At 39.9% G+C, this 26,506-nt stretch overlaps 1 protein-coding gene across 3 annotated transcripts in view; it reads left to right on the top strand.

Annotated features, from left to right (window-relative positions):
- Positions 1-26,506, top strand: part of LOC126457353 (maestro heat-like repeat-containing protein family member 1) — a 247,734-nt gene that overhangs the window by 105,323 nt on the left and 115,905 nt on the right. For all 3 annotated transcript variants that reach the window (XM_050093582.1, XM_050093583.1, XM_050093584.1), the window contains exons 16-22: positions 3,068-3,255; positions 6,484-6,659; positions 6,743-6,991; positions 18,045-18,213; positions 21,077-21,215; positions 21,339-21,486; positions 25,944-26,152. In XM_050093582.1, coding sequence (XP_049949539.1) covers positions 3,068-3,255; positions 6,484-6,659; positions 6,743-6,991; positions 18,045-18,213; positions 21,077-21,215; positions 21,339-21,486; positions 25,944-26,152 — 1,278 coding nt within the window. The remainder of the gene's footprint in view (positions 1-3,067; positions 3,256-6,483; positions 6,660-6,742; positions 6,992-18,044; positions 18,214-21,076; positions 21,216-21,338; positions 21,487-25,943; positions 26,153-26,506) is intronic.

The raw sequence follows: 26,506 nt of genomic DNA on the forward strand, positions 1-26,506 counted from the left end.
CTGCTTCCCTTTCATGACCCTCGACTCTTATAACTGCCATCTGGTTTCTGTACAAATTGTAAATAGCCTTTCGCTCCCTGTATTGTACCCCTGTCACCTTCAGAATTTGAAAGAGAGTATTCCAGTCAACATACTAGAAATGTAGGTTTGCCTTTCCTTAATCTATTTTCTAAGATAATTCATAGGGTCAGTATTGGCTCACGTGTTCTAACATTTCTGCGGAAACCAGACTGATCTTCCCCGAGGTCGGCTTCTACCAGTTTTTCCATTCATCTGTAAAGAATTCGTGTTAGTATTTTGCAGTCGTGGCTTATTAAACTGATAGTTCGATAATTTTCACATCTGTCGACCCCTGCTTTCTTTGGGATTGTATTCTTCTTGAAGTCTGAGGGTATTTCGCCTGTCTCATACATCTTGCTCACTAGATGGTAGAGCTTTGTCAGGGCTGGCTCTCCCAAGGCAATCAGTAGTTCTGATGGAATGTTGTCTACTCCCGGGGCCTTGTTTCGACTTAGGTCTTTCAGTGCTTTGTCAAACTCCTCACGCAATATCATATCTCCCATTTCATCTTCATCTACATCCTCTTCCATTTCCAAAGTATTGTCCTCAAGAATATCGCCCTTGTATAGACCCTCTACACACTACTTCCACCTTTCTGCTTTCCCTTCTTTGCTTAGAACTGGGTTTCCATCTGAGCTCTTGATATTCATGCAAGTGGTTCTCTTTTGTGCAAAGGTCTCTTTAATTTTCCTGTAAGCAGTATGTATCTTACCCCTAGTGATATACGCCTCTACATCCGTAGATTTGTCTTCTAGCCATCCCTGCGTAGCCATTTTGCACTTCCTGTCGATCTCATTTTTGAGACGTTTGTATTCCTTTTTTGCCTGCTTCATTTACTGCAATTTTATATTTTCTCCTTTCATCAATTAAATGCAATATTTCTTCTGTTACCCAAGGATTTCTATTAGCCCTCGCCTTTTTACCTACTTGATCGTCTGCTGCCTTCACTACTTCATCTCTCAGAGCTACCCATTCTTCTTCTACTGTATTTCTTTCCCCCATTCCTGTCAATTGTTCCCTTATGCTCTCCCTGAAACTCTCTACAACCTCTGATTCTTTCAGTTTATACAGGTCCCATCTCCTTAGATTCCCACCTTTTTGCAGTTTCTTCAGTTTCAATCTGCAGTTCATAACCAATAGATTGTGGTCAGAATCCACATCTGCCCCTGGAAATGTCTTACAATTTAAAACCTGGTTCCTAAATCTCTGTCTTACCATTATATAATCTATCTGATACTTTTTAGTATCTCCAGGATTCTTCCAAGTATACAACCTTCTTTTATGATTCTTGAACCAAGTGTTAGCTATGATTAAGTTATGCTCTGTGCAAAATTCTACAAGGCGGCTTCCTCTTTCATTTCTTCCCCCCAATCAATATTCACGTACTATGTTTCCTTCTCTCCCTTTTCCTACTGACGAATTCCAGTCACCCATGACTATTAAATTTTCGTCTCCCTTCACTACCTGAATAATTTCTTTTATCTCTTCATACATTTCATCAATTTCTTCATCATCTGCAGAGCTAGTTGGCATATAAACTTGTACTACTGTAGTAGGCATGGGCTTTGTGTCTATCTTGGCCACAATAATGCGTTCACTATGCTGTTTGTAGTAGCTAACCCGCACTCCTATTATTTTATTCATTATTAAACCTACTCCTGCATTAACCCTATTTGATTTTGTATATATAACCTTGTAATCACCTGACCAAACGTCTTGTTCCTCCTGCCACCGAACTTCACTAATTCCCACTATATCTAACTTTAACCTATCCATTTTCCTTTTTAAATGTTCTAACCTACCTGCCCGATTAAGGGATCTGACATTCCACGCTCCGATCCGTAGAACGCCAGTTTTCTTTCTTCTGATAACGACATCCTCTTGAGTAGTCCCCGCCCAGCGATCCGAATGGGGGACTATTTTACCTCCGAAATATTTTACCCAAGAGGACGCCATCATCATTTAATCATACAGTAAAGCTGCATGTCACCGGGAAAAATTACGCCTGTAGTTTCCCCTTGCTTTCAGCCGTTCGCAGTACCAGCACAGCAAGGCCGTTTTGGTTAATGTTACAAGGCCAGATCAGTCAATCATCCAGACTGTTGCCCCTGCAACTACTGAAAAGGCTGCTGCACCTCTTCAGGAACCACATGTTTGTCTGGCCTCTCAACAGATACCCCTCCGTTGTGGTTGCACCTACGGTACGGCCATCTGTATCGCTGAGGCACGCAAGCCCTCCCACCAACGGCAAGGTCCATGGTTCATGGGGGTGGAAAAAATTTATTTATGGGGGTGCGTAAATCCAGAATACTATCCCACATACTGTGCAGACTTGCCTACCTGCAATCATGCCATTTTTGTTGAGCTAAAGAGGGCTCTGAGACGCAAATGATTCACCTTGGACAATGATGTGAAGCATTAAATTTGGAACTGATTCACAGCAAAGCTCAGGAGTTTTGCAAGGCGGCCATTCATCATCTTACCACAGTGGGCCAAGTGCTTCAACAGTGGTAGGCAATACTTCTGAAATAAGGCTCACATCAGATTCAGAGCCAATGAAATTTATTTACTTGTTTGTTTGTTTGTTATGACTTTTGTAATAGTATTTTGTCTTGGCAGGAGCAGCTGTGAACAGAATATCATTAAGTACTTTGTCATTTAATCTGTGACATCCATCACTGCGTAATTCTTTCTTCCTGTGTATTTTCCTGAATGTTCCACTATGTTGCTTGTTTTGTAAGATATGGTGAGCACTGGCAATAATTGTCAAAGAACAGGAAGATAACTATAATCATGCCGTAAACCTCATTAGGGCAGTCTGATTATTGATTACTATATTTAAGTTGATCAGAAAGAACCATTAGGAGTTTCTGAGTGGTTTTTTTTTTTTTTTTTTTTTTTTTTTTTTTTTTTTTTTTTTTTTTCACTTTGCTTATGGCAGCTGAAATTAATTTGCTTCAGGATTAGAGATAAAACAATAATGGATTGACAACTTAATAATTCTCAGTAAGCTTCCCCCTGCACTGGCACCACAAGAGCGTATATCTGTATTGAAACATTGTTTCACAAAGGTGTACCACGTTATTTTACTGGATTCAAAGTCGGTACAGAGGCAGCCTGACACCGCTAGTGATGAATTACTAACAGAAAATAGTGGAATAACTCCAGAAATTGAAGATTTACAGTCAGCATTAGGTGAGTGCAAAATGGTTATCTATACCCTTTACTACCGTAACTTTTTTGTATGTCCTGGTCTTACATTTTACTTATGTGTATTTTGTTCAGATGCTTGTTACTTATACTCATTTAATATTTGTGAAGCCACTGTAATATGATAACTTCTGGTTGGAATGCAGGTAATGGAATGACTGAAGATAACCATGTGCCATATAGTTGAAGTATACTTGATTTATATGATTATCTTTACTCTTTCCATTATTTGTAATGATGTTTTGTTTTTCAAGCCCTTGTTTCTTATAGTGAGATTCAGTAAATAATGAAATGAAATGATCATATGGCACTAATGGCCGAGAGTCCCCACCTATGGAAGTTCGGCTGCTGAGTTGCGAGCCTTTCCATTTGACACTACATTCGGTGATTTGCGTTTTGATTATGATGATGATGATGATGATGATGATGATGATAACAACACAACACAAAGCAGAGAAAATCTCTAACCTGGCAAGGAATCGAAACCAGGCCCATTGCATATGTCAGATGTGCTGACCGCTCAGCTAAACAGTATTCTTCAGCTTCCGTTTGTTACATAATCATTTCTGAAAATGAAATCCACGAGGACAATAAATTGAATGTGGCCCAAACGTTGTTGTATCATTATCATCATCCTCTTAGTACGATTGTTGAAAATATTTGCTGTAGAGCAGTACCTTTCACTTCAGACAAAGTGCTAATGCAAAGCAGAAAAGGTACCAGCGTGCTGAATTAAAAATAATTTTATTCTTAGTATCCCTGAAGCAGCATTATGTGGGGCAGCAAAAGTGAAAAATTAATAGGTAAATTCTAGTTGGAATTTATAGCAGGTTTCTATTTCATAATATGAAAGAAAAGCTAAACAAGGAATTAGACAATCTGCAGAAGTTAATAAGATTTTGGAAATTGGCAGCTTGCCTTCATGAAGATTTTATATTAAACGTAATAAAAGATTGCTTTATGTGTTTATTGCTAGTTTGTATGTGACCAGTCCATCCCTTCTCCTATTTGAGTGATGTCTTTTATCATTGTATTTCTCCCCCAATTTGTCTTTGAGAAGGAAGAGGAAGAGGAGGAGGAGAAAGGGGGTGGGGATGGAACAAAGGCATTATTAACCTTCCGCTATAGCAAGTGTGTCTCCATTTGTTAGAATTAGTTCTTTAAGTGACTTCAAACACTTTTATTACATTCTCCCCCACTGGAGTTTGTTGAACATCTCCCTAACATACTTATGTGAAAGCAATAATCATGTAACAAATTGCATAGCTTTCTAATGTACTTTCTCAATTATTAGTCATACCCACTTGGTAATTATCTTGAGTAGATGAGTTGTAATAAAGATAACTTTCAATAGTATTAAGTTTTTCAGAGTAGCTGCTTCTTTCCAGAATCCTTCCAATAGACCAGAACATACACTGATTGTAACACAATTGGGCAAGAAGGAAAAAACTTTATTTCAGTAAGTTTTGTAAGACTGTTACCATTTTTCGCTTTTTAAGACTCTTGTGGTTCTCAAATGATTTACTATATTTCCAGTTTCAGTAATGGCAAGTGGATTCGGGCTCTTAACAACTTTCACTGTTGTAATCAACCTACATTGTTGTTGTTACAGCACCAAAACCATCATCATAATTAATTATAGCAGTAGCTAGTGGTCTGCTTACACTACTGGATGCAAACCTCCTTTACATAATCTTCAGTTATACATTGTGAAGGGTCACATTCATTCTTCTTTTTCCTTTCAATATAAATTTTAAGTCTTCATGTATTTACTTACCTATTGAATGCTCAAGTTATTTGACAAGGTGTCCACCCACCCTCCCCCCCCCCCCCCCCCCAAACAAAAAAAAAAAAAAAAAAATATATATATATATATATATAACTTTAAAAGGGACATATCATTAAAGAATACCTTGACATAAAATCAGAGATAAGTTTTTCTTCTTTTTAATTAATAAAAGTTCATAGCATGTGTTGTGTTCTTTGTATAGCCATTTTTGGTGCCCCTCTCCTGAACAGGGTCTAATGGCTGGATGACTTCACCAAATTTATGCGGGATGCATGCCCTGGGTTACTAGCATGGTTCTGCATTTCAAGAGGCACATTAAACATTTTATTCCATCATCATCATCATGCTAAAAAAGATTATGGATCTTTTGTTTAACAGTCAGCCCTCTCATTTGTAATTCTGAGTCAAGGCATTGAAAATCCACAGTGTATTCAAGTTACTCCTGCATGTTTTCTGATACCATGTACACATTGAGTGTGAACTCATGTTTCAAACACTTACTAAACTTACGTATGAAAATTCTCTTTAATTTTACTGATACCATCACTTTTAGTGTTTTGATTACTTGTTCATCTGCTCTAGACACACACACATATATTGGTTCTGTGACACTTATGTTATTTTCTTTTTGATGCAGTCATTGTACATTATTTTTTTCATACTATAAATGAATTATAATCCCGATTTCATGTTTGCTGTGTTAATTTTCTTTTCTTTTCATGTTGAAGTTTATCTGAAGTAGATGAAAATGGTACGTGAGGGTCCCCCCCCCCCCCCCCCCCCGCCCCTCCCCCCATCTCCCTCCGTATAAGTATCTGAAAACTTACTCCAGGGCTACTGAGAACAGATTTAGTGACATGGGATCTACTTGCCATTCACCTCTGTCAGTTCTGAACTTCTTAACTTCTTATCCTGATGAAATACAGGGGAATCAGTAGCATTGATATGTTATTTTTCTCCATATTGATGCAGATTGGGTCTCGTTTCATTACTGTTAAAAATTCGTGCTAACAATGAAGAATGCACTTACGTATCATGACGTCACATCTGTTCACACTTTAACGAAGGTGCAGCATTTTGGAAATTATTGTTTGTCACATACACCATGCCCAGCTAATTCAGGAATGTACCAATCTGGAAAATATTACCTTTTAAAAATATATCCTTAGCAGAAAAGTACATATTGTGATAAATTTTGTGTGGTTAAAAACATAACACGGTGAATACACAAAAAAATTAGTTAGTGCATAAATAAAATAAGCCACAAGTTTAAAAACAAATTTCCTGTGTCAAGCATAGGACTTCTTGAACTGTCATCGTATTTGAGTTGTAATCTTAATTCCAGGTCATTGGATCAGTTTCTTTTCTGAAATTGTAATCTCTTTTTACTTCATTATTTACTATATTAGATGTACAATTTTCAGGAATGCTGGTTCAAGAAATGCTGCTTATTTCTGTATGTCCATCAACACTTGATGAAATGTTTACCCTCTTGGAACCTTGGATATCTCAAAAATATGCTTCCCAGAGGACTGCTGCCTTGGACACACTGAGTACCATTTTGCATTGCTATATTAGCAATGTCAGATTTGGATGTGAGGTAACTGACTGATAATGTGGTGATTATGTAGAAAACTGTATGAAACTTATGTGACTGATGCCAGTGAATGAATGATTTTTCAGACGCCGACAAAGTTCAGTCAGACTGGAATAATATTGGGTCGTATTGCTCCTCGGTGCACTGATCCTGATTTGAAAGTGCGCCAGAAAGCTACAGATTGTGTATATCTGGTTCTTTGTTTGGCAGCCAGATACGAAGGACATTCTAAAGATTATGAAAATGAGTTCACGAATCATTTTAATAAAGTGCAGAATGAACTCCAAACTGATGATCCTCAGAGACTCTTTAAAGCTACAGGTGACCTTGCTCAGGTATTGCATTTTTCATTTTACCTTAATTATTCACACCAGCCTTGGAAACCTGTAAATGGTATTTAAGAATAGTAAACTTAAGTGCAGACAATTGTTTCACTCTTTAGATTCTGAAAACAAATTGTTGGAATTTTTGATGATATTCAATAACACTGTAAATGTAACTGCTATAGTAACAGTCTCAAAAACTCGTATCCTAAAGAAATGGATAAAAGTGCCAATACATAGATTTTGTGGCCGATGACACTTTCTTCAGAATCAGAAGTAGTTAGGAGTTAGAGAAGTTCAGAGATAGGTAAGAAAGTCAAGAACATACTATCGACAAAATTGACAGTAAGTATGTAACAGGTAGAATTTGAAGCATAGTAATGATGACAGTGAAATGTAATTCCATTTTTTTTCTGAAAAAATAGGGATAAACTATGCAACAGGCTAAACTATTTTAAGACACAACTGTCTTAAGTTATGGGATATGCTTCCTGTACTGTACATCACAGCTGGACATTTATATAACAATAAATTATAAAGTCATCCATATTGAGGTTGTAACCAGGGAGACCGTATAAAAGTATTAGTTTTTAAAAGTAATTTGTACAGTCAAAGATCACAGTAAGTCTTAAATACACACATCAAAAAAAATTTTGGGTCGGCCCAGTTCCCAGGACTCGTGAAGATAGATGTTGACTGTGAATATTGTATCACAGGTACAGTCCCTTTGACTATTCAGAGATGTCACTAAAACTGCCCAAAAATTTAAACAGCCATGCATGAGCAGCACCTATTAGACGGAGGGGGTCCGACAGCCAATCAGTTCCCGTCATTCCACCAGGAAGGAGGTACATGGCTCGTGTTGTCTGTAGTTCAACCATGCCTAGATGCTCAATACCCCAGTGGTTCGATCACGTCTGCATTGTTACTTTGTGCCAAGAAGGGCTCTCAACCAGGGAAGTATCCAGGCATCTCGGAGTAAACCAAATCGATGTTGTTCAGACATGGAGGATATAAGGAGAGATGAACTGTTGATGGCATGTCTCACCACTCAGGCCACCGAAGGGCTACTAGTGTTGTGGAAGACCACTACCTACGGATTATGGCTCAGAGGAACCCTGACAGCAATGCCACCATGTTGAATAGCACAACAGCTATACGATACATAAATTCTATCCTCCAACCAATAGTGCAACCATATCAGCAGCATATTGGCAAGGCATTAGTCTTCATGGATGACAATTCGCAGTCCCATCATGCACATCTTCTGAATGACTTCCTTGAGGATAATGACATTGCTCAACTAGATTGGCCAGCATGTTCTCCAGACATGAACCCTATCGAACATGCCTGGGATAGATTGAAAAGGGCTGTTTATGGACGATGTGACCAACCAACCACTCTGAGGGATCTATGCCAAATCGTCGTTGAGTATTGGTACAATCTGGACCAATAGTGCCTTGATGAACTTGTGGATAGTATGCCACAACTAATACAGGCATGCATCAGTGCAAGAGAACATGCTACTGGGTATTAGCGGTACCGGTGTGTACAGCAATCTGGACCACCACCTCTGAAGGTCTCACTCAATGGTGGTACAGCATGCAATGTGTGGCTTTCATGAGCAATAAAAAGGATTCCAATTTTCTGTACAGGTTGCGGAACTGAGGTGATGCAAAACTTTTTTTGATGTGTGTAGTAGTAGAAAGGGAAGTCCTGCTTTACTATGTATAGGAAAGACGGATACAGAAAAACCCAAAAAATTCTCCCATCACAAAATATCTAATGCCTCCAGTATTTACAACAATTTCATTTATAGAGGCCAACATAATGGAATATTATCATCCACACTGCCTATTGTTGTAGCTACCAGTCTCGTGAAATGTTTGATGCAGCTTTCCACAGTAGTTTGTCTTGTGCAAGTCTTTTTCAAATCTGCTTTACTACTGTATCCTACATCAGTTTGAATCAACGTATTGTATTCAAACTTTGGTATCCTCAAACAATTTTTACCTAACAAGTTTGCATCCATTACTATGTTAGCTGTACCTTTATGCCTCATGACGTATTCTATCAACCTGTCCATTCTTTTAGTTGAGCTATGCCATAAAGCTCTTTCTCAGCTCATTGCTGCCTCTGACAAGATTCCAATATTATAGGCAAAGCTTGAAGTTTATTTCTTCATCCTGATCTTCCAAGTCATTTTCTAAATTTATCCTTGCTTTCCTTTTCTCCTCACTGTGTGAAGAGATCCAGTACAATGAGGGATAGACTCCAACTCTGTCTCACTCCCTTCTCTCATGTTTTCTCCAATCATGTCCTTTAACACTCATAACTTTCTTATTGACATCATACCATTCACACTATTCCCATTTTAGTCCATTTTATTAATCATGAAACTCACCATTCTTATTTATAAAGCCCAAAAAGTTGCAGATATGATGCAAAAGTGCATCACATTATACTTTAAAAATTAGCATTTAGTTGTGAACTCATGTTGCACCCTTACACAGATTCTCACAAATACTGCTTTTGTTAAGCCCAGCTTAAGTTTTCTTTGCAGTTCATTGAGAGGAATCTGAATACTATTTGAATATAAATTGTTAACAATCTTTGTGCCATAGACATGTGAGATTGAGTTCTCTGAGAGAAGCATCTCATTATGTGCATACATACATACATACATACATAGGAAACTTGTGTTCAGTCAGATAGGTGTGGCGAGCTGGTGTGGCTGAGCAGCTGTAGGCGCTTCAGTCTGGAACTGCGCGACCGCTACGGTCGCAGGTTCAAGTCCTGCCAGGGCATGGATGTGTATGAGGTCCTTAGGTTAATTAGGTTTAAGTAGTTCTAGTTCTAAGTTCTAGGGGATTGATGACCTCAGATGTTAAGTCTCATAGTGCTCAGAGCAATTTGAACCAGATAGGTGTGATAAAAACAGTACTGAGCAGGCCTGAACATGTGTTGTGATGTGATAGCTCTTTACTATCTCAGTGGTAGTGACATAAGGTATAAGATGTACAAACGAAGCTAGAATGCAACTACAAGAAACCACAATATGTAATGATAGTTAATCTTTTTTCGTTGTAAATTTCTCTATTTTGCAATAATTGTTCTGTTGTTGTCTTTGATTTCATTTTGGAGCAACACAAACATAATGACTAATGTAGATGGGCAGTAGCATTTAGTAATTGTAGTGCAAAACAGAAAATACGTACTTAAGGCTGTCTCACATGCAGTAAGGTTCTCAGCATGTTTGCTAGATGACATACATGGCTGCCAGCTAGCAGGTGGGGGTGATGGCTATCTTGCATGCTGAACCTGTATGATGCATGTATGATTCGACACGAAAGCTAGCTGGCTGGCTTGACTCCTTGAATGGCAGGATGTGTGAGCCGGCCGAGCTGCAATCTTTCTCAAACACTTGTTTTGTGAAAAAATTTGATTCTCGCTCATCATATAGCTTCATTCATAAGCTTCATGAGGAACTGCCTATCATTTTGTTAATGGTCAAATGTATTGTGTAATTTTATGATTAAGTAAACTACTGCAAGAATTTTAGAAAGTTGACAGTGAAAAATACAGGTTGCTATGAATTTGTGTGTGGTGCATATTAGGTCATATTTTGCTATATATGAAATGTAGCTAACACATTGAATTTTTCTTTAAAATTTTAGGGATATTGCTATCTATTACCAATCAAAAGAAAATGGATCACATATAAAGCACTTTGTCTGAACCCTCTTGCTAGAAAAAAAGCCAGAATGAAGTATTCACGAAATACCTCATATCTCACCAATGGTATCAGGTGCTGGAACAAGATTTTGTGAAATGATAGTACACACAGAGGACAGTATTTTGCCATATGATTAATATGCAAAACTTCCATATCTACCACTGTAATAAAGTGACTACAGGTCTTTTACAATGAAGTGATGCAATATTTAAGCACCATCGATAGCTGGTGAACCAAGAATTATTGTGGTTTGGAAACAACATATGTGAGGAAATTTCACTTTATTTTTGTACTGAGATGGACATTGTTATAAACTATCGACTTGTCTTTCAATCAGTTGCTGTTTTACGATTTTTTGACTGTTTCAACTGCATTGTAATGTCAGTTCCATAAATATTTACAAACTCTGCTTTGTTTTGGCAAAAGAAGCAGAAGTGAATATGCCAGCTAGGTAATTTAACATATTACTGAAAACTAGCCACTGATAACTTCTCTCTGAAAAAAACTAGAGGGAATAAGAGGTCTGGCAAAGATAATTGATATGTCTTTTGAAATTTTAATAGAATCCCGTACCCCAGTGTCTTTTTAATAATGAATGATATGGATTGACATTGGACAGAGAATTTCATTTCTATATCTTGATGCTTTGAGAAATATGAAAACATTTAAATTTTCAGAATCCACTCATCTACCTATCAAAGTGTAAACAGATCACCAATATTTTCGACAAACTGAAAGATGATTGTGATGAAAAAGTGAAATCCCTTATTATGTGTAGAAAAAGAAAAGAAAAGATACCATGGTATGTGCTTTATTTTTCTTCAGAGAAACGTAATCATTGGTGAGTTTTGAGTAGTACATGAGACTCTTTGTTGCCACATTAATCGATGTCTTTTGCCCAAATGCAGCAGAGTTTATAAATATTCGTTTCACTGACATTCTAATGCAGTTGAAATTGCAACAGTCATAAAACAGCAACTGATGCAAAGACATGCCAATAGTTTATGAAAATGCCAAGTCTCAGTATAAAAAATAAACTGTAATTTCTTCACACATGTTGTTCCAAATGCACAATTATTCTCATTTCACCAGCTATTGAGGGTGCTTAGCCTTCGAGTGGTCACGCTGTTTTTCATAACATGAGCAGACATGCAATGCACTACATACATATATAAAGAGTGGCTGTTTTTATGTTTCAAAGATAAATTTGTATGAGTGAAATCACAGTTTAATCTGAGATTAATAAAAAAATGATAAATGAAATTTGCATAATATGAGCTGAAGCACTGTTTAATTAAACAGTAATAAAATAAATTCTCAGTTAATCAGTCTTGCCATAGACAGATGCTTCCCCACAGTAATGAACCACTTGAAGCATTAAACAGCACAGTCATATCAGATCCCAGCCAACCACTTGTTTGATTACTAATTATCTCATAGACGACTTCTTCATTGTGGGACAGTGCTGCTAGCTCATAATCTAGATTATTTTCTTGCACAGATCGTACATTTTTTCCTCACCTAGCTCGCTTTTTATGTTGTATTATTGCTCATCTCTTGGATGTATGACAACACAGTTTATCGCTGTGTTACCTGCAGTAATAATGGTATCACGCTTGTGAGACAATGCTGGAACAGTGTGAAACAATTTTATTTGTGGTTCACGCACTTTATACATAGGTGCTCCCGCTTGAGGGTTAAATATTACATAATTTCACTGCAAAAATCTGTAGTCACTTGAATATCACAGTAGATATGGAACTTCCGCATATTAATCATATGGTAAAATACTCTCCTCTTTGTATACTGTCATTTGCCAAAATGTTGTGATACCTGAAACCATTTAGGATTACAAGGAATTTTATGAAGATTTCATTCTGGCCTTTTCACTGGTGGCTGAGCTCAGGATGAAACACTTTACATACAATCCATTTTCTCAACATTGAAGGTACAGCAATATCCTTCAGAGTTCACAGAAAACTTTGATATGTTAGCTACATTTCATATTCAGCAACATATGACCTAACATGCTCCAAATGCAAATTCTTAGCGACCTCTATTTTTCACTGAAGACTTCCCGAACTACTTCCAGTAGTTTACTTAATCGTAAAATATCAGAATAAATATGACAAGTAACTAAATGATAGGCAGTTCATCATGAAACTGATGAATGAAGTTATAAGATGTGCGAGAATTCTTTTTTTGTACCAAGTAGGTTTTTACAACTGTTTGAGAAAGATTGCAGGTTCGCCAGCCAATGTGTGATGTTCTGTTTGGCATCAAGGGTTAACTGGTGTTATTTGTCTCATAGCCAGTTCCAGTCCTGTAGGCTGTGATGTCAGTCACCAAACAGGGTTCCTTATTGGGTCACTACAGTTAGCATGCAGGGAACCCAACTAGGCCTCATAAGGAAAAATAGCACTAAACCTGTCAGGGGAAACATATACAGTTCCCTGCAGGGCAGTCGGTTAACAGACAAAGCCCACAAGTTGGCCGCCATATGAGTCGGCGTGTAAGAGTGCACCAAATCTTACTCTGTGTGAGATGGGCTTTATAGAATGTAACAGAGTCTGAAAGAAGCATACAGTATGTTTTTCATTGTATTTGTGTCACCTTGTTGCATCCAAAATGACTGCTGTGCTTGTGTAGCTGGACTGCTGTGCTTGTGTAACTGTGTAAAAAGGGTAGCAGAGGAAACAAAGTGGGTCATCAAAGTGTTGTGAAAATGTGACTTCTAAGAGTTGAAGGGGCAAGGAGAGTGTGATATAAGGGAACAGAAAAATGAGATTTGTATGACATCTACATATATACTCCACAAGCCAACATATTGTGAATGTACAAGTTCTAATTTCTATTTTCTTGTCTTCATGTTCCTTATGCAAATTGTGTGTTCATGATAGTAAAAACCGGCCACTGTGGCCAAGCGGTTCTAGGTGTTTCAGCCCGGAACTGCACACCTGCTATGGTCGCAGGTTCAAATCCTGTCTCGGGCATGGATATATGTGATGTCCTTAGGTTAGTTAGGTTTAAGTAGTTCCAAGTTCTAGCGGGCTGATGACCTCAGATGTTAAGTCCCATAATGCTCAGAGCCATTTGAACCATTTGATAGTAAAATTGTACTGCAGTCAACTGCAAATGCCAATTCTCTAAATTTTCTCAGTGGTGTTTTATCAAAAGAATGTTGTCATCTGTCCAGGGATTTGCATTTGAGTGCATGAAGCAGATTGTGATACGAGGGCTATCCACAAAGTACATTATGTTTTCGTTTCTGTCCATTAGGGGCGGGGCTAGTGCGATCATCTTGGTGTCATGGCATTCCGCCGCTCCGTCAGCATCCTGCCGTGCTAGTGAGAGGTTCGTGCTGTACTCCGTTGAGTTACTGTGACAGTTTGAAATGTCAGCGTTAATTGAAAATGCCGCGAAGTGTGAAGTGCGTGCTGTAATAAGATTTCTGACTGCAAAAAAACTGTACACCGATAGAAATCTATCAGCAGCTTTGTGAAGTGTATGGGGACAACATAATCACTGAAGGTGGAGTGCGTCAATGGGTCATAAAATTTAAAAATGGCCGAGCTAACGTTCACGACGAAGAGCGAAGTGGAAGACCCAGCATAGTGACTGCTGAACTTGTCGAAAAAGTAGATGCCGCGGTCCTTGAAAATGGTAATTTCACAATAACTGAACTCTCTATGAGTTTTCCACAAATTTCACAAAGTTTGTTGCATGAAATCATCACCGAAAAGCTTGGTTACCACAAGTTTTGTGCAAGATGGATACCAAAAATCTTGACAGAGATTCACAAAAATCAGCGAATGGCTGCAGCGTTAACGTTTTTGGACGCTTATGAGAAAGATGGCGACTCATTACTCGATCGCATCATTACTGGTGACAAAACATAGGTTAAGCATGTGAACTGCAAGACAAAATTGCAGTCAATGCAGTGGGGGCACACAAATTCCCCCCAAAAACCCAGGACATGCATGCAGACAATGTCAGCAAGGAAGGTGATGGCGACTGTCTTTTGGGACAGAAAAGGTGTGATTTTTGTGGATTTCCTGGAAAGAGGCACTACAATAAACTCTCAAAGGTATTGTCAAACCCTGCACAACCTCAGAACAGCAATACAAAACAAGCGCAGGTGAAAGTTGGGCTCAAAGATCTTGCTGATTCACGACAACGCCCGGGCCCACACGGCAAATGCCACTCGTGAAGTTCTCGAATCTTTTTGGTGGGAGTTGTTTTCCTCATCCCCCTTACAGTCCCGACCTGGCACCGAGCGACTTCCACTTATTGCCAGCAATGAAGAAGTGGTTGGCTATGCAGCGTTTTGATGACAACGCACAGCTTCAAGAAGAGGTAACCACGTGGTTGAAGGCGCAAAAAAATGGTTCAAATGGCTCTGAGCACTATGGGACTTAACATCAATGGTCATCAGTCCCCTAGGACTTAGAACTACTTAAACCTAACTAACCTAAGGACATCACACAACACCCAGCCATCACGAGGCAGAGAAAATCCCTGACCCCGCCGGGAATCGAACCCGGGAACCCGGGCGTGGGAAACGAGAATGCTACCGCACGACCACGAGATGCGGGCTGAAGGTGCAGGTGGCCGAATTTTACGACGAAGGAATTTCCAAGCTCATCCATCGCTACGATAAGTGCCTTAATTTAAATGGCAACTATGTAGAAAAGTAGTATTTAAGTGTGGCTTTCATCTGTATATAATAAAAAAATTTTCCAATACTTTATTTATTCTTTATTCCAAAACAAAATGTACTTTGTGGATAGCCCTCGTATAAGGAAGGTGACAGTGATCAGGGATTGAAGTAAACAGTGAAGAGCAGAAAAAAGAAAGGGTTAAAATGAAGCCACAGAAAGGTGGACTGATTAGAGGATGAAAAAACAACACATGACTTGGGTGGAAGGACTTCAGAGTTAACTGAATCCCAGCTTCTGACTAGTTCAGCCGTTTTTCGATTGAATTTGGTTGTGTTGGCCATAGTAGATAACCTTGAACCTTAAAACCACTGCAGTGAACGATGACCAGAAATAATATGTGTGCGTGGAGGGAAAATGGGGGTAGGAGGTTGTTGTTGTTGTTGTTGTTTTTTTCTTCAGTCCAGATGCTGGTTTGATGCAGCTCTCCATGCTACTCTATCTGTGTGCAAGCTTCTTCATATCTGAAAAACTACTGCAGCCTATTTCCTTTTGAATCTGCTTAGTGTATTCATCTCATGGTCTCCCTCTATGAATTTTACCCTCTACGCATTTTACTCTCTACGCTTCCCCCACAATACTAAATTGGTGGTTTCTTGATGTCTCGGAAGGTTTCTTACCAACTAATCCCGTCTTTTAGTAAGGTTGTGCCACAAATTCCTCTTCTCCCTAATTCTGTTCAGTACCTCGTCATTAGTTACATGATCTATCCATCTAATCTTCAGGATTCTTCTGTAGCACCACATTTCGAAAGCCTCCATTATCTCCTTGTCCGAACTATTCATTGTCCATGTTTCAATTCCATACATGGCTACACTCCATACAAATACTTTCAAAAAAGACTTTTTGAGACTTAAGTCTATACTCGATGTTAACAAATTTCTCTTCTTCAGAAACACTTTTCTTGCCATAGCCAATCTACATTTTATACTCTCTCTACTTCTACCATCATCAGTTATTTTGCTCCCCAAATAGCAAAACTCATCTACTACTTTAAGTGTCTCATTTCGTAATCTAATTTCTCAGCATCACCTGATTTAATATTCTCATTTTGATTTTGTTGATGTTCATCTTATATTCTTTCAAGACACTGTCCAATCCATTCAACTGCTCTTCCAGACCCTGCTGTGTCTGGCAGAATTACTCTATCATTGGCAGACCTCAAAGTTTTTATTTCTTCTCTGTGGATTTTAATTCCTATTCCAAATTTTTCTTTTGTTTCCTTTACTGCTTGCTTGATATACAGACTGAATAATGTTGGGGATAGGCTACAACACTGTGTTATTCCCTTCTCAACTGCTACTTCCCTTTCATGCCCTTCAACTCTTATAATTGCCATCTGGTTTCTGTACAAATTGTAAATAGTTATTCGCTCCCTGTATTTTACCGCTGCCACCTTCAGAATTTGAAAGAGAGTATTTCAGTTAACATTGTCAAAAGCTTTCTCTAAGTCTACAAATGCTAGAAATGTAGGTTTGCTTTTCCTTAATCTATCTTCTAAGATAAGCCGCAGGGTCAGCATTGCCTTGTGTGTTGCAACATTTCTACAGAATCCATACTGATCTTCCCTGAGGTCAGCTTCTACTAGTTTTTCCATTCACCTGTAAAGAATTCATGTTAATATTTTGCAGCCATGACTTATTAAACCGATAGCTTGGTAATTTTCACACCTGTTGACACCTGCTTTCTTTGGGTTTGGAATTATTATATTCTTCTTTAAGTCTGAGAGTATTTCACGTGTCTCATACATCTTGCTCACCAGATGGTAAGAGTTTTGTCGTGGCTGGCTCTCCAAAGGCTATTATTAGTTCTAATGGAATGTTGTCTACTTCCGGGGCATTGTTTTGACTTAGGTCTTTCAGTGCTCTGTCAAATTCTCCACACATAATCATACCTCCCATTTCATCTTCATCTACGTCCTCTTTCATTTCCATAATGTTGCCCTCAAGTGCATCACCCTTGTATAGACCCTCTAGATACTCCTTCCACCTTTCTACTTTCCCTTCTTTGCTTAGGACTGGTTTCCCATCTGAACTCTTGATATTCATACAGGCAGTTCTCTTTTCTCCAAACATCTCTTTAATTTTCCTATAGGTGGTATCTGTCTTACCCCTATTGATATATGCTTCTACATCCTTACATTTGGTCTCTAGTCATTCTTGCTTAGCCATTTTGCACTTCCCGTCAGTCTCGTTTTTGAGAGTTTGTATTCCTTTTTGCCTGCTTTATTTACTGCATTTTTATGTTTTCTCCTTTCATAAATTAAATTCATTATCTCTTCTGTTACCCAAGGATTTCTGCTAGCCCTCATTATTTTATCTACTTGATCCTCTGCTACCTTCATTATTTTCTCTCTCAAAGCTACCAGTTCTTCTTCTACTGTATTCCTTTCACCTGTATTTGTCAATCATCCCCTAATGCTCTCTCTGAAACTCTCTACAACCTCTGGTTCTTTCAGTTTATCCAGGTCCCATCTCCTTAAATTTCTGCCCTTTTAGTTTCTTCAGTTTTAATCTACGGTTCATAACCAATTATTATTGGGTTATTTGGTTATTAATATTTTAGAACCTTGTCAGAAAAATGACGCAATACATGTATTTGTTTTTAACATATAGTGTGTTCAAAGCTACCACAATTTCAAGTCATACCATTCACAGACAGTTTACTGGATGGTTTAATGGATGCTGAACCTAGCAGTTCCAGTGGTGCAAGTGTTATTCTGAATGTATTTTTGAAGATTAAAGGAGGAGAGCTTTATCATCAAGTTAATGAAATTCTGAGTAAGTAAATTATATTCAGTTGCTTTCCAGTGGCGCACATTTCTTTCTTGACAATACTATCATACGGTTAAGTATGACCCCACCGACACCCTGCACCCCTACCTTCTACCTTCTTCCTAAAATTCACAAACCCGATCATCCCGGCCGCCCCATTGTAGCTGGTCACCAAGCCCCCACAGAACGTATCTCTGCCTACGTAGATCAACACCTTCAACTCATTACATGCAGTCTCCCATCCTTCATCAAAGACACCAACCACTTTCTCGAACGCCTGGAATCCTTACCCAGTCTGTTAGCCCCGGAAACCATCCTTGTAACCATTGATGCCACTTCCTTATACACAAATATCCCGGATGTCCAGGGCCTCGCTGCGATGAAGCTCTTCCTTTCACGCTGATCACCTGCCACCCTACCTAAAACCTCTTTCCTCATTACCTTAGGCAGCTTCATCCTGACCCACAAATTCTTCACTTTCGAAGGCCAGACATACCAACAATTAAAGGGAACAGCCACGGGTACCAGGATGGCCCCCTCGTACGCCAACCTATTCATGGGTCGCTTAGAGGAAGCCTTCTTGGTTACCCAGGCCTGCAAACCGAAAGTTTGGTACAGATTTATTGATGACATCTTCATGATCTGGACTCACAGTGAAGAAGAACTCCAGAATTTCCTCTCCAACCTCAACTCCTTTGGTTCCATCAGATTCACCTGGTCCTACTCCAAATCCCATGCCACTTTCCTTGTCATTGACCTCCATCTGTCCAATGGCCAGCTTCACATGTCCGTCCACATCAAACCCACCAACAAGCAACAGTACCTCCATTATGATAGCTGCCACCCATTCCACATCAAATGGTCCCTTCCCTACAGCCTAGGTCTTCGTGGCAAACGAATCTGCTCCAGTCCGGAATCCCTGAACCATTACACCAACAACCTGAAAACAGCTTTCACATCCCGCAACTACCCTCCCGACCTGGTACAGAAGCAAATAACCAGAGCCGCTTCCTCATCCCCTCAAGCCCAGAACCTCCCACAGAAGAACCACAAAAGTGCCCCACTTGTGACAGGATACTTTCCGGGACTGGATCAGACTCTGACTGTGGTTTTCCAGCAGGGATACGACTTCCTCAAATCCTGCCCTGAAATGAGATCCATCCTTCATGAAATCCTCCCCACTCCACCACGAGTGTCTTTCCGCCGTCCACCTAACCTTCGTAACCTCTTAGTTCATCCCTAAGAAATCCCTAAACCACCTTCCCTACCCTCTGGCTCCTACCCTTGTAACCGTCCCTGGTGTAAAACCTGTCCTATGCACCGTCCCACCACCACCTACTCCAGTCCTGTAACCCGGAAGGTGTACACGATCAAAGGCAGAGCCACGTGTGAAAGCACCCACGTGATTTACCAACTGACCTGCCTACACTTTGAAGCTTTCTATGTGGGAATGACCAGCAACAAACTGTCCATTTGGATGAATGGACACAGGCAGACAGTGTTTGTTGGTAATGAGGATCACCGTGTGGCTAAACATGCCTTGGTGCACGCCCAGCACATCTTGGCACAGTGTTACACCGTCCGGGTTATCTGGATACTTCCCACTAACACCAACCTGTTAGAACTCCGGAGATGGGAACTTGCCCTTCAGTATATCCTCTCTTCTCGTTATCCGCCAGGCCTCAACCTCCGCTAATTTCAAGTTGCCGCCACTCATACCTCACCTGTCTTTCAACAACATCTTTGCCTCTTTACTGCCGCCTCGACTAACATCTCTGCCCAAACTCTTTGCCTTTATAAATGTCTGCTTGTGTCTGTATATGTGTGGATGGATATGTGTGTGTGCGAGTGTATACCCGTCCTTTTTTCCTTTTTTCCCCCCTAAGGTAAGTCTTTCCGCTCCCGGGATTGGAATGACTCCTTACCCTCTCCCTTAAAACCCACATCCTTTCGTCTTTCCCTCTTCTTCCCTCTTTCCTGATGAGGCAACAGTTTGTTGCGAAAGCTTGAATTTTGTGTGTATGTTTGTGTTTGTTTGTGTGTCTGTCGACCTGCCAGCACTTTCGTATGGTATTGTTTTACAATCAGAAATTAAAAATACTGTTTGTTGTCAAATGAGATGGACTACAAGGAGACATTTGCAAAAGAGCACAACTTTGGTAACGCACCTTAAATTTAGGGTTGCTTATATAACTACAGAATTACTTTGTTGGTTTGTCCTTTACCACTGTCAGATCTACAGAAGTAGATCTTACCACAGTTCTCACATTCTCATTCCATTTTATATTTCCCTGCAACGTTACACTTAGATATTTAAATAATTTGACTGTGTCAAGCAGGACACTAGTAATCATGTGTCCGAACCTTACAAATTTGATCTTCCTAGTCATCCATAATAACTTACATTTTTCCACATTTAGGGCTAACTGCCATTCATATGAGTACCCATTCATTCATTGCATCAACTAGAAATTTTGTCATCGTGAGCAGAATAGGTACAGAAATCATGCCAAACATTTTTTGTTTACTGGAAAATTACCTCTACTAGAAATGTTTAAAATTGTAGAAATAAAAAAGCCTAGTGTTTTAAAATCCATGCTATGGTTTGTTTCATTGATTTTTATACATGACCTTTACTGATTCTCACAATACAGTGTTGTAACATTCAGGTAGCAATATTAAGTAAATATTATCTTTCTTTTTTTACTTGTGATGCAAGTTAAAAAAAGGTTTAGACCACTCAACCTCACCCCCCTCCAAACCTCTCTCTCCCTCACCTATCCCTCTCTCTTTCCTCTTCTTGCATGATTTTTCTTTAAAAGCTGCTTAATTATTATGTATTAATTATACTGTGACAATTTTAATTTAGATGGCATTCTCAAGCAGCTGTCTAATGTACATTATGTACAAACTCGAAATGGTGGTCTAAGAGCAATTTTGGCTCTGGCACATCATCATCCCAAGTCTGTGGTATCCGCACTGCTGCTTCAGCGACTCCCATATGACCTGTAAGTTTAATTTTAACACTTTTATATTTTTACTTACTACTACTACTACTACTACTACTACTACTGCTACTGCTGCTACAGACACCACTTCCACTGCTGCAATTACCACTCTTTTGTTAACAGGTCAGTATCAGAATGCTGGATGGTATTAGCCCAGGACCCAGTTTTGTCTTCGGACATAATTGAGCAGTTCCTTTCTATAATTTCCACCACTCCTCTCTATGAAATCCAGAATGATAAAGTGAAGATAGCTGCTCTACTACCTCTGGCTGTAAGTACTGAATGAAATAAGACAGATTAAATTAGAGTCTGTACAAATTATCTTCCAGAAAAAACTGTAGTAGCATTTTCTTCCTTTCCTGAGCTTTACTGCATTATAGGCTTGTACTACGCTGATGATTTGTAGTTTTTATAGCATTCAAATACTGGAATTATTGTCATTACTGTTGCAGTGTGAAATGTTAATGCTAACTTTTAAACCTCTTTCAAATTTAACTAGATAAAGAACAAAGTGAAGGTACAGAAGCTTCATAACTAAGTCCAATTACATGGACTTCTTTTAAGCAAAGGTCACCACTCTCTTAATGCCTATTCTTTTAAATAAGTGTCCTCATTCCATTACATATTCTACATTTCCAGACCTATATAATGTAATCAAAAATCATGGTTCAAAGTAAGTAAGAAAGGAAAAAGCTGGAGAACTGTGTTCTGTGGAACAGAAATGGGTTAGTTATTGAACACCATCTCCTTCTCCCTACTGCTGCTGTTCCGTCATTTTCGTCATTGTCATCGTTGTTGCTGCTGCAGCTGTCAACTTCGTCATCCATCCATCAACTGGTAAGTTCAGTGACACCATGCCTTCTCGAACAACGATCATTGTTTACACCTGCCCTCTCAATTCTTTTATAACTATCACTTGGAGTACTTCCACCTTCCATCAGGCCTATCCCCTTCTATCTGGCCTTTCCCATCCAGGCACGCTAAACTCAGTAGTACCCTCTTCAGATCCAGCATAAGGACCAGCATCTGAATTTCTTCCACCACCACACATAGCTCCACCTGCGCCGTCTCCATCAACACAGCCAAATGTTTCTGCATCAAGTTTCTGTATTGTGGTGCCATCTTCATCCATACCACCTTCCAAACAAACCCCTCATCTGTTATCCCCAGTTACACCTACCACTCCCTCCTTACCTACACCTGCCAGGAAGGCTTCCAAAGGCCTCAGAACAGATGCTATCCCTCCACTTATCCCAAAAAACACCAAAACAAATGGAAGCTCAGACTTCGACTGCCAGGCCATCCCATCAGTGACTATGACTGTAGAACTTCATACCTTCCTACTCTCCCATCTTGACTCCTACTTCCTCAAACCTAAAACCATCCCTCTTGAAATCAGAAAATACATCCCTTCCTTACCTATCATTCAGATTACCAAAAAGAAAAGACACTGTCCTCATTAAATCACCTGATCCAGAATTGTGCATCAAGCTTCTCTAGAAGATCACCTGTGTCACTTCCGGTCCTTATGTAAACCTCACACCCTTTCCCACAACCACCTGGACCAAGCAGCCACAACCTTGTCGCTGTCCCTTCACCCCCACTGCTATGGTCAAACATGTTGACTCTGAGGCCACATTGGGTGAGGTGGACGTTGAGCTCAACTCCCACCCTGACCTCAAAATTCAGATAGCACTCCATATTTTGGACAATATTGGTCCACACTTCGAAGTCCGCATCTTCACTGAACATTCATCTGCAATTGACCACCCTTTCCTCTGTGGGCCTGGTATACCATCAATGACACTCCATTGAGCCATCCAAATTCTGTCCTCAATCCTACCACTGCATAGATGCCTGATGCATATGGTCACCAAGCCACCGAATGCAGAAACCCTTCCACCTGTCGCCACTGTAAATTCGTCCATTTCTTCAAGCAATCTCGTAAGCTTAACTATCCTCCATTATGTGATACTTGAAACTTGCCCCACCTGACCTATCTTCCAAGTGCAGGGCTTAACCTCCACCTGCCAAATCTGAGCTGACAGTTCCCATCAGATCTACAAACAATCCCTTCAACCTTCAACCCCTAAACTCCCTCCACCCACCTCCCACAGGTGGAGATTTCATCCATTTTATGATCATAGTTCTTCAAAACAGCCATCCTTTCCAAAGGCCCCAGAGCCTACACCAGAGTTTCCTTGCTGTCCACTCCGTCTTCCACCTCAACACAAAAACTGTCTATACATGCAACAAGGTCCACTCTGTTTTCACCTATCTTACTGCCCTACATTAAACTCAATCCAGCTACCCATCCACTCCCTCTTCTCCCTTAATCATTTTGCAACAGCAGTACAATATCCTATTCCACAATATCTGCCTCTTTTCAGCCCACAAAACCCTCCTCATGCACACCCTCTCCCAACACCATATTGATGCTTCATCCTGAATGTTACTATTAGCCACCACAAGACTCTCACTGTTCTGCCATAGGCCCCTCTACAAGACTTTGACTGAACACCTAATTCTCACTCTCTTCCTGCAAACCATAACTGTTACCTGTGCCACTATCTATATCTGTCCACATCATCCTATCCCATACAACTTCCTCATCCACATAGACCATATGTTTTTAACATATATTATTGCCACCAACCTTAACAGTCCCATGCTGAGATCCAGGAGTGGCGTAGATTTACTGTCTCCCTTCGTGGTTATACAAGAGGAATCAAAAATTTTTGGTACTGGTGCTGCCATCTGGAAAGTAGGATTAGTAGATCTTTGCACCACTATGTGGCGATAGCTGCATATATGTCAGTGTGTGGAGTGGCATTCAGTCGGGAGGAAGTGTTGCATGTCCACAGTGATTTCCGTAATACTCTGTTTGGTGTGTGGCAATTTTACGATGGATCCACGAACAGAACACAGATGTTCGTCAGACCACATCTGATGATCCAACCTTTTTGTCATGGGTTATCACCAGTGACAAGAGCTGGATTTACAGGTATGAGCTAGAGACAAAGCAACAATTGTCCCAGTGGAAGAGCCCGGGCTGTCAAAGACCCAAAAAAGTGAGACCGGTGAAGAGTAAAGTGAAGAGCTTGTTCATCGTTTTCTTTGGTACCAAGGGAATTGTGCACAAAGAATTCATCCCACCCAACCAAACAGTGAATTCCGTGTACTACTGGGATGTTTTGTGATGGCTTCGTGAAAACATGTGGGGACGATGGCCCAAACTTTGGCGTCAAGGAAACTGGCTGCTGCTTCATGATAATGCGGCATGTCACACGTCCTCACTCACCAGAACCTTTTTGGCAAAAAACAACATGGCGGTTGTACCCCACCCACTGTATTCGCCAGATTTGGCACCTTGTGACTTTGCGCTATTCCCAAAACTGGAACTGAAGTTGAAAGGCTGTCAGATCGACACTCTAGAGAGGATTCAAAAAGCATCGCTGGTGGTGATAAACACCCTCAAAGAACAGGACTTCCAGAAAAAATGTGATCCTCGCCTCTCTATATCTCCGCCCCTCGCCTCTCTCTCTCTCTCTCTGTCTCCGCCCCTCGCCTCTCTCTCTCTCTCTGTCTCCGCCCCTCGCCTCTCTATCTCTCTCTGTCTCCGCCCCTCGCCTCTCTCTCTGTCTCTGTCTCCGCCCCTCGCCTCTCTCTCTGTCTCCGTCTCCGCCCCTCGCCTCTCTCTCTCTCTCTCTCTCTCTCTCTCTCTCTCTCTCTCTCTCTCTCTCTCTCTCTGTGTCTCCGCCCCTCGCCCCTCTCCATCACCGCCCGTGCCCCATCCCCCGGTGGCTCCGGCTCGCCTCCTTCTCCCCCTCAAGCTAGCATGTTTTCAGTCTTACTTATGTGCTTCTGGGTGTCTTGTCATTGCTACTATTCGCTAAACTGTTATCTTTTCTTCTTACCAATACCTTGTGAGATACAATTGTTGGATGGTTTTGCTATAGTTCCAGGTTGATTTTATCACTATTTACCTATCAGTCCCAAGTCATGTGGAATTCAAAACACCAACAATGTCTTACACACTAACCCTACGTGAGGTCAAATAGTTACATATATGTGCTATTTGCTGAAATGAGCAAGTGGCATGGCTGATACACTCAGTTGCTGTAAACACACACTGAATATATAGGTCATGTAACTAAAGATATTTCTAAGATATAAATAAATGATCTATAGATGCAACAAGAAAGGAAAATTTGTTTCTCTGCTATGGCAATGCAAAAATCAAATTTCTTGGTAATAACAGAGCTGCAAGTGATGGAACGGCAAAGCCAGTTTGAGGCAGGTGTCAACATTGGAGTCCTATACTGTGAGTAATTTGCATAAGTAAATAACACCTACAACAGTATTGACAGTTTACATTTTGGCTAGATTGTGTGCAGTCATTTAGTTGTATTAGGGTTTTCAAATGTTCCTGCAATCAGTTTTTGTTGATCATCTGATTGATGGCAAAATACTGCTATTGTTTGCCTGTTATTTTTCCACTGTTTGTATGCAAATTGTGAGATTGCTGCAATATGTGCTTGTAGACTGGTACATTTGCATGGTTTGAAATAAGTCCTCCCACAATTGTAAGAGCTTTGGTATACGAAAGAATGTTTATATAGTGCTCTAATATGTTAAAGTGATGTGGAAGGGCAGGTACATTGTTAATGTTTTTCTTGCAGTTTTTATGTTGTTGTTCTAAGTTGTTTGTTTCTTTTTTTTTTGCAGGCAATAAGTGCAATGAGCAATATGTTCAGTATAGCCAGCATGAATTCAATTACAGTTAAAAAGTTTCCGGAACTGTTTTCCATGTTTCTTGTTGCAATGGGCTGCTATGTTGGTATCTCTCCACCTATCTGTGTTCCGCAGAAACCAGAAAATACAAATAAATATGGTATTGTTCCAAACAGGGGTGCTTACAAACTAAATCCTGCAAAGTAAGTTGAATATTTTATAGCTGTGTTCATATTTTTAGCACTAGAAGACCTTATGCCTTGTATAAGGAAGGCTGACACAATTTTTTCTTACCATCAGGTACATCAGAAGTTAAATTAGTTGTTTAATTGGTGAGACAATGTAGTGAGTGCATCTCTGAGAAAAAATAATATGATGAAGAATATTTGGCCTTTCTCTACAATTTCTTATCCCCACACTTGCCCTTCACTAGCAAATTAACTATTCCTTAATGCCTCAGCATGTGTCCTATCAATGTCAGTCTTAAATTTGGCAAGTTTTCCATACATTTCTTTTCTCTTCAGTTCAGCTCAGTACCTCGCCATTAGTTACTCAAT

This window comes from Schistocerca serialis, chromosome 2, assembly GCF_023864345.2.
Source record: "Schistocerca serialis cubense isolate TAMUIC-IGC-003099 chromosome 2, iqSchSeri2.2, whole genome shotgun sequence".
Classification (NCBI taxonomy): domain Eukaryota; kingdom Metazoa; phylum Arthropoda; class Insecta; order Orthoptera; family Acrididae; genus Schistocerca; species Schistocerca serialis.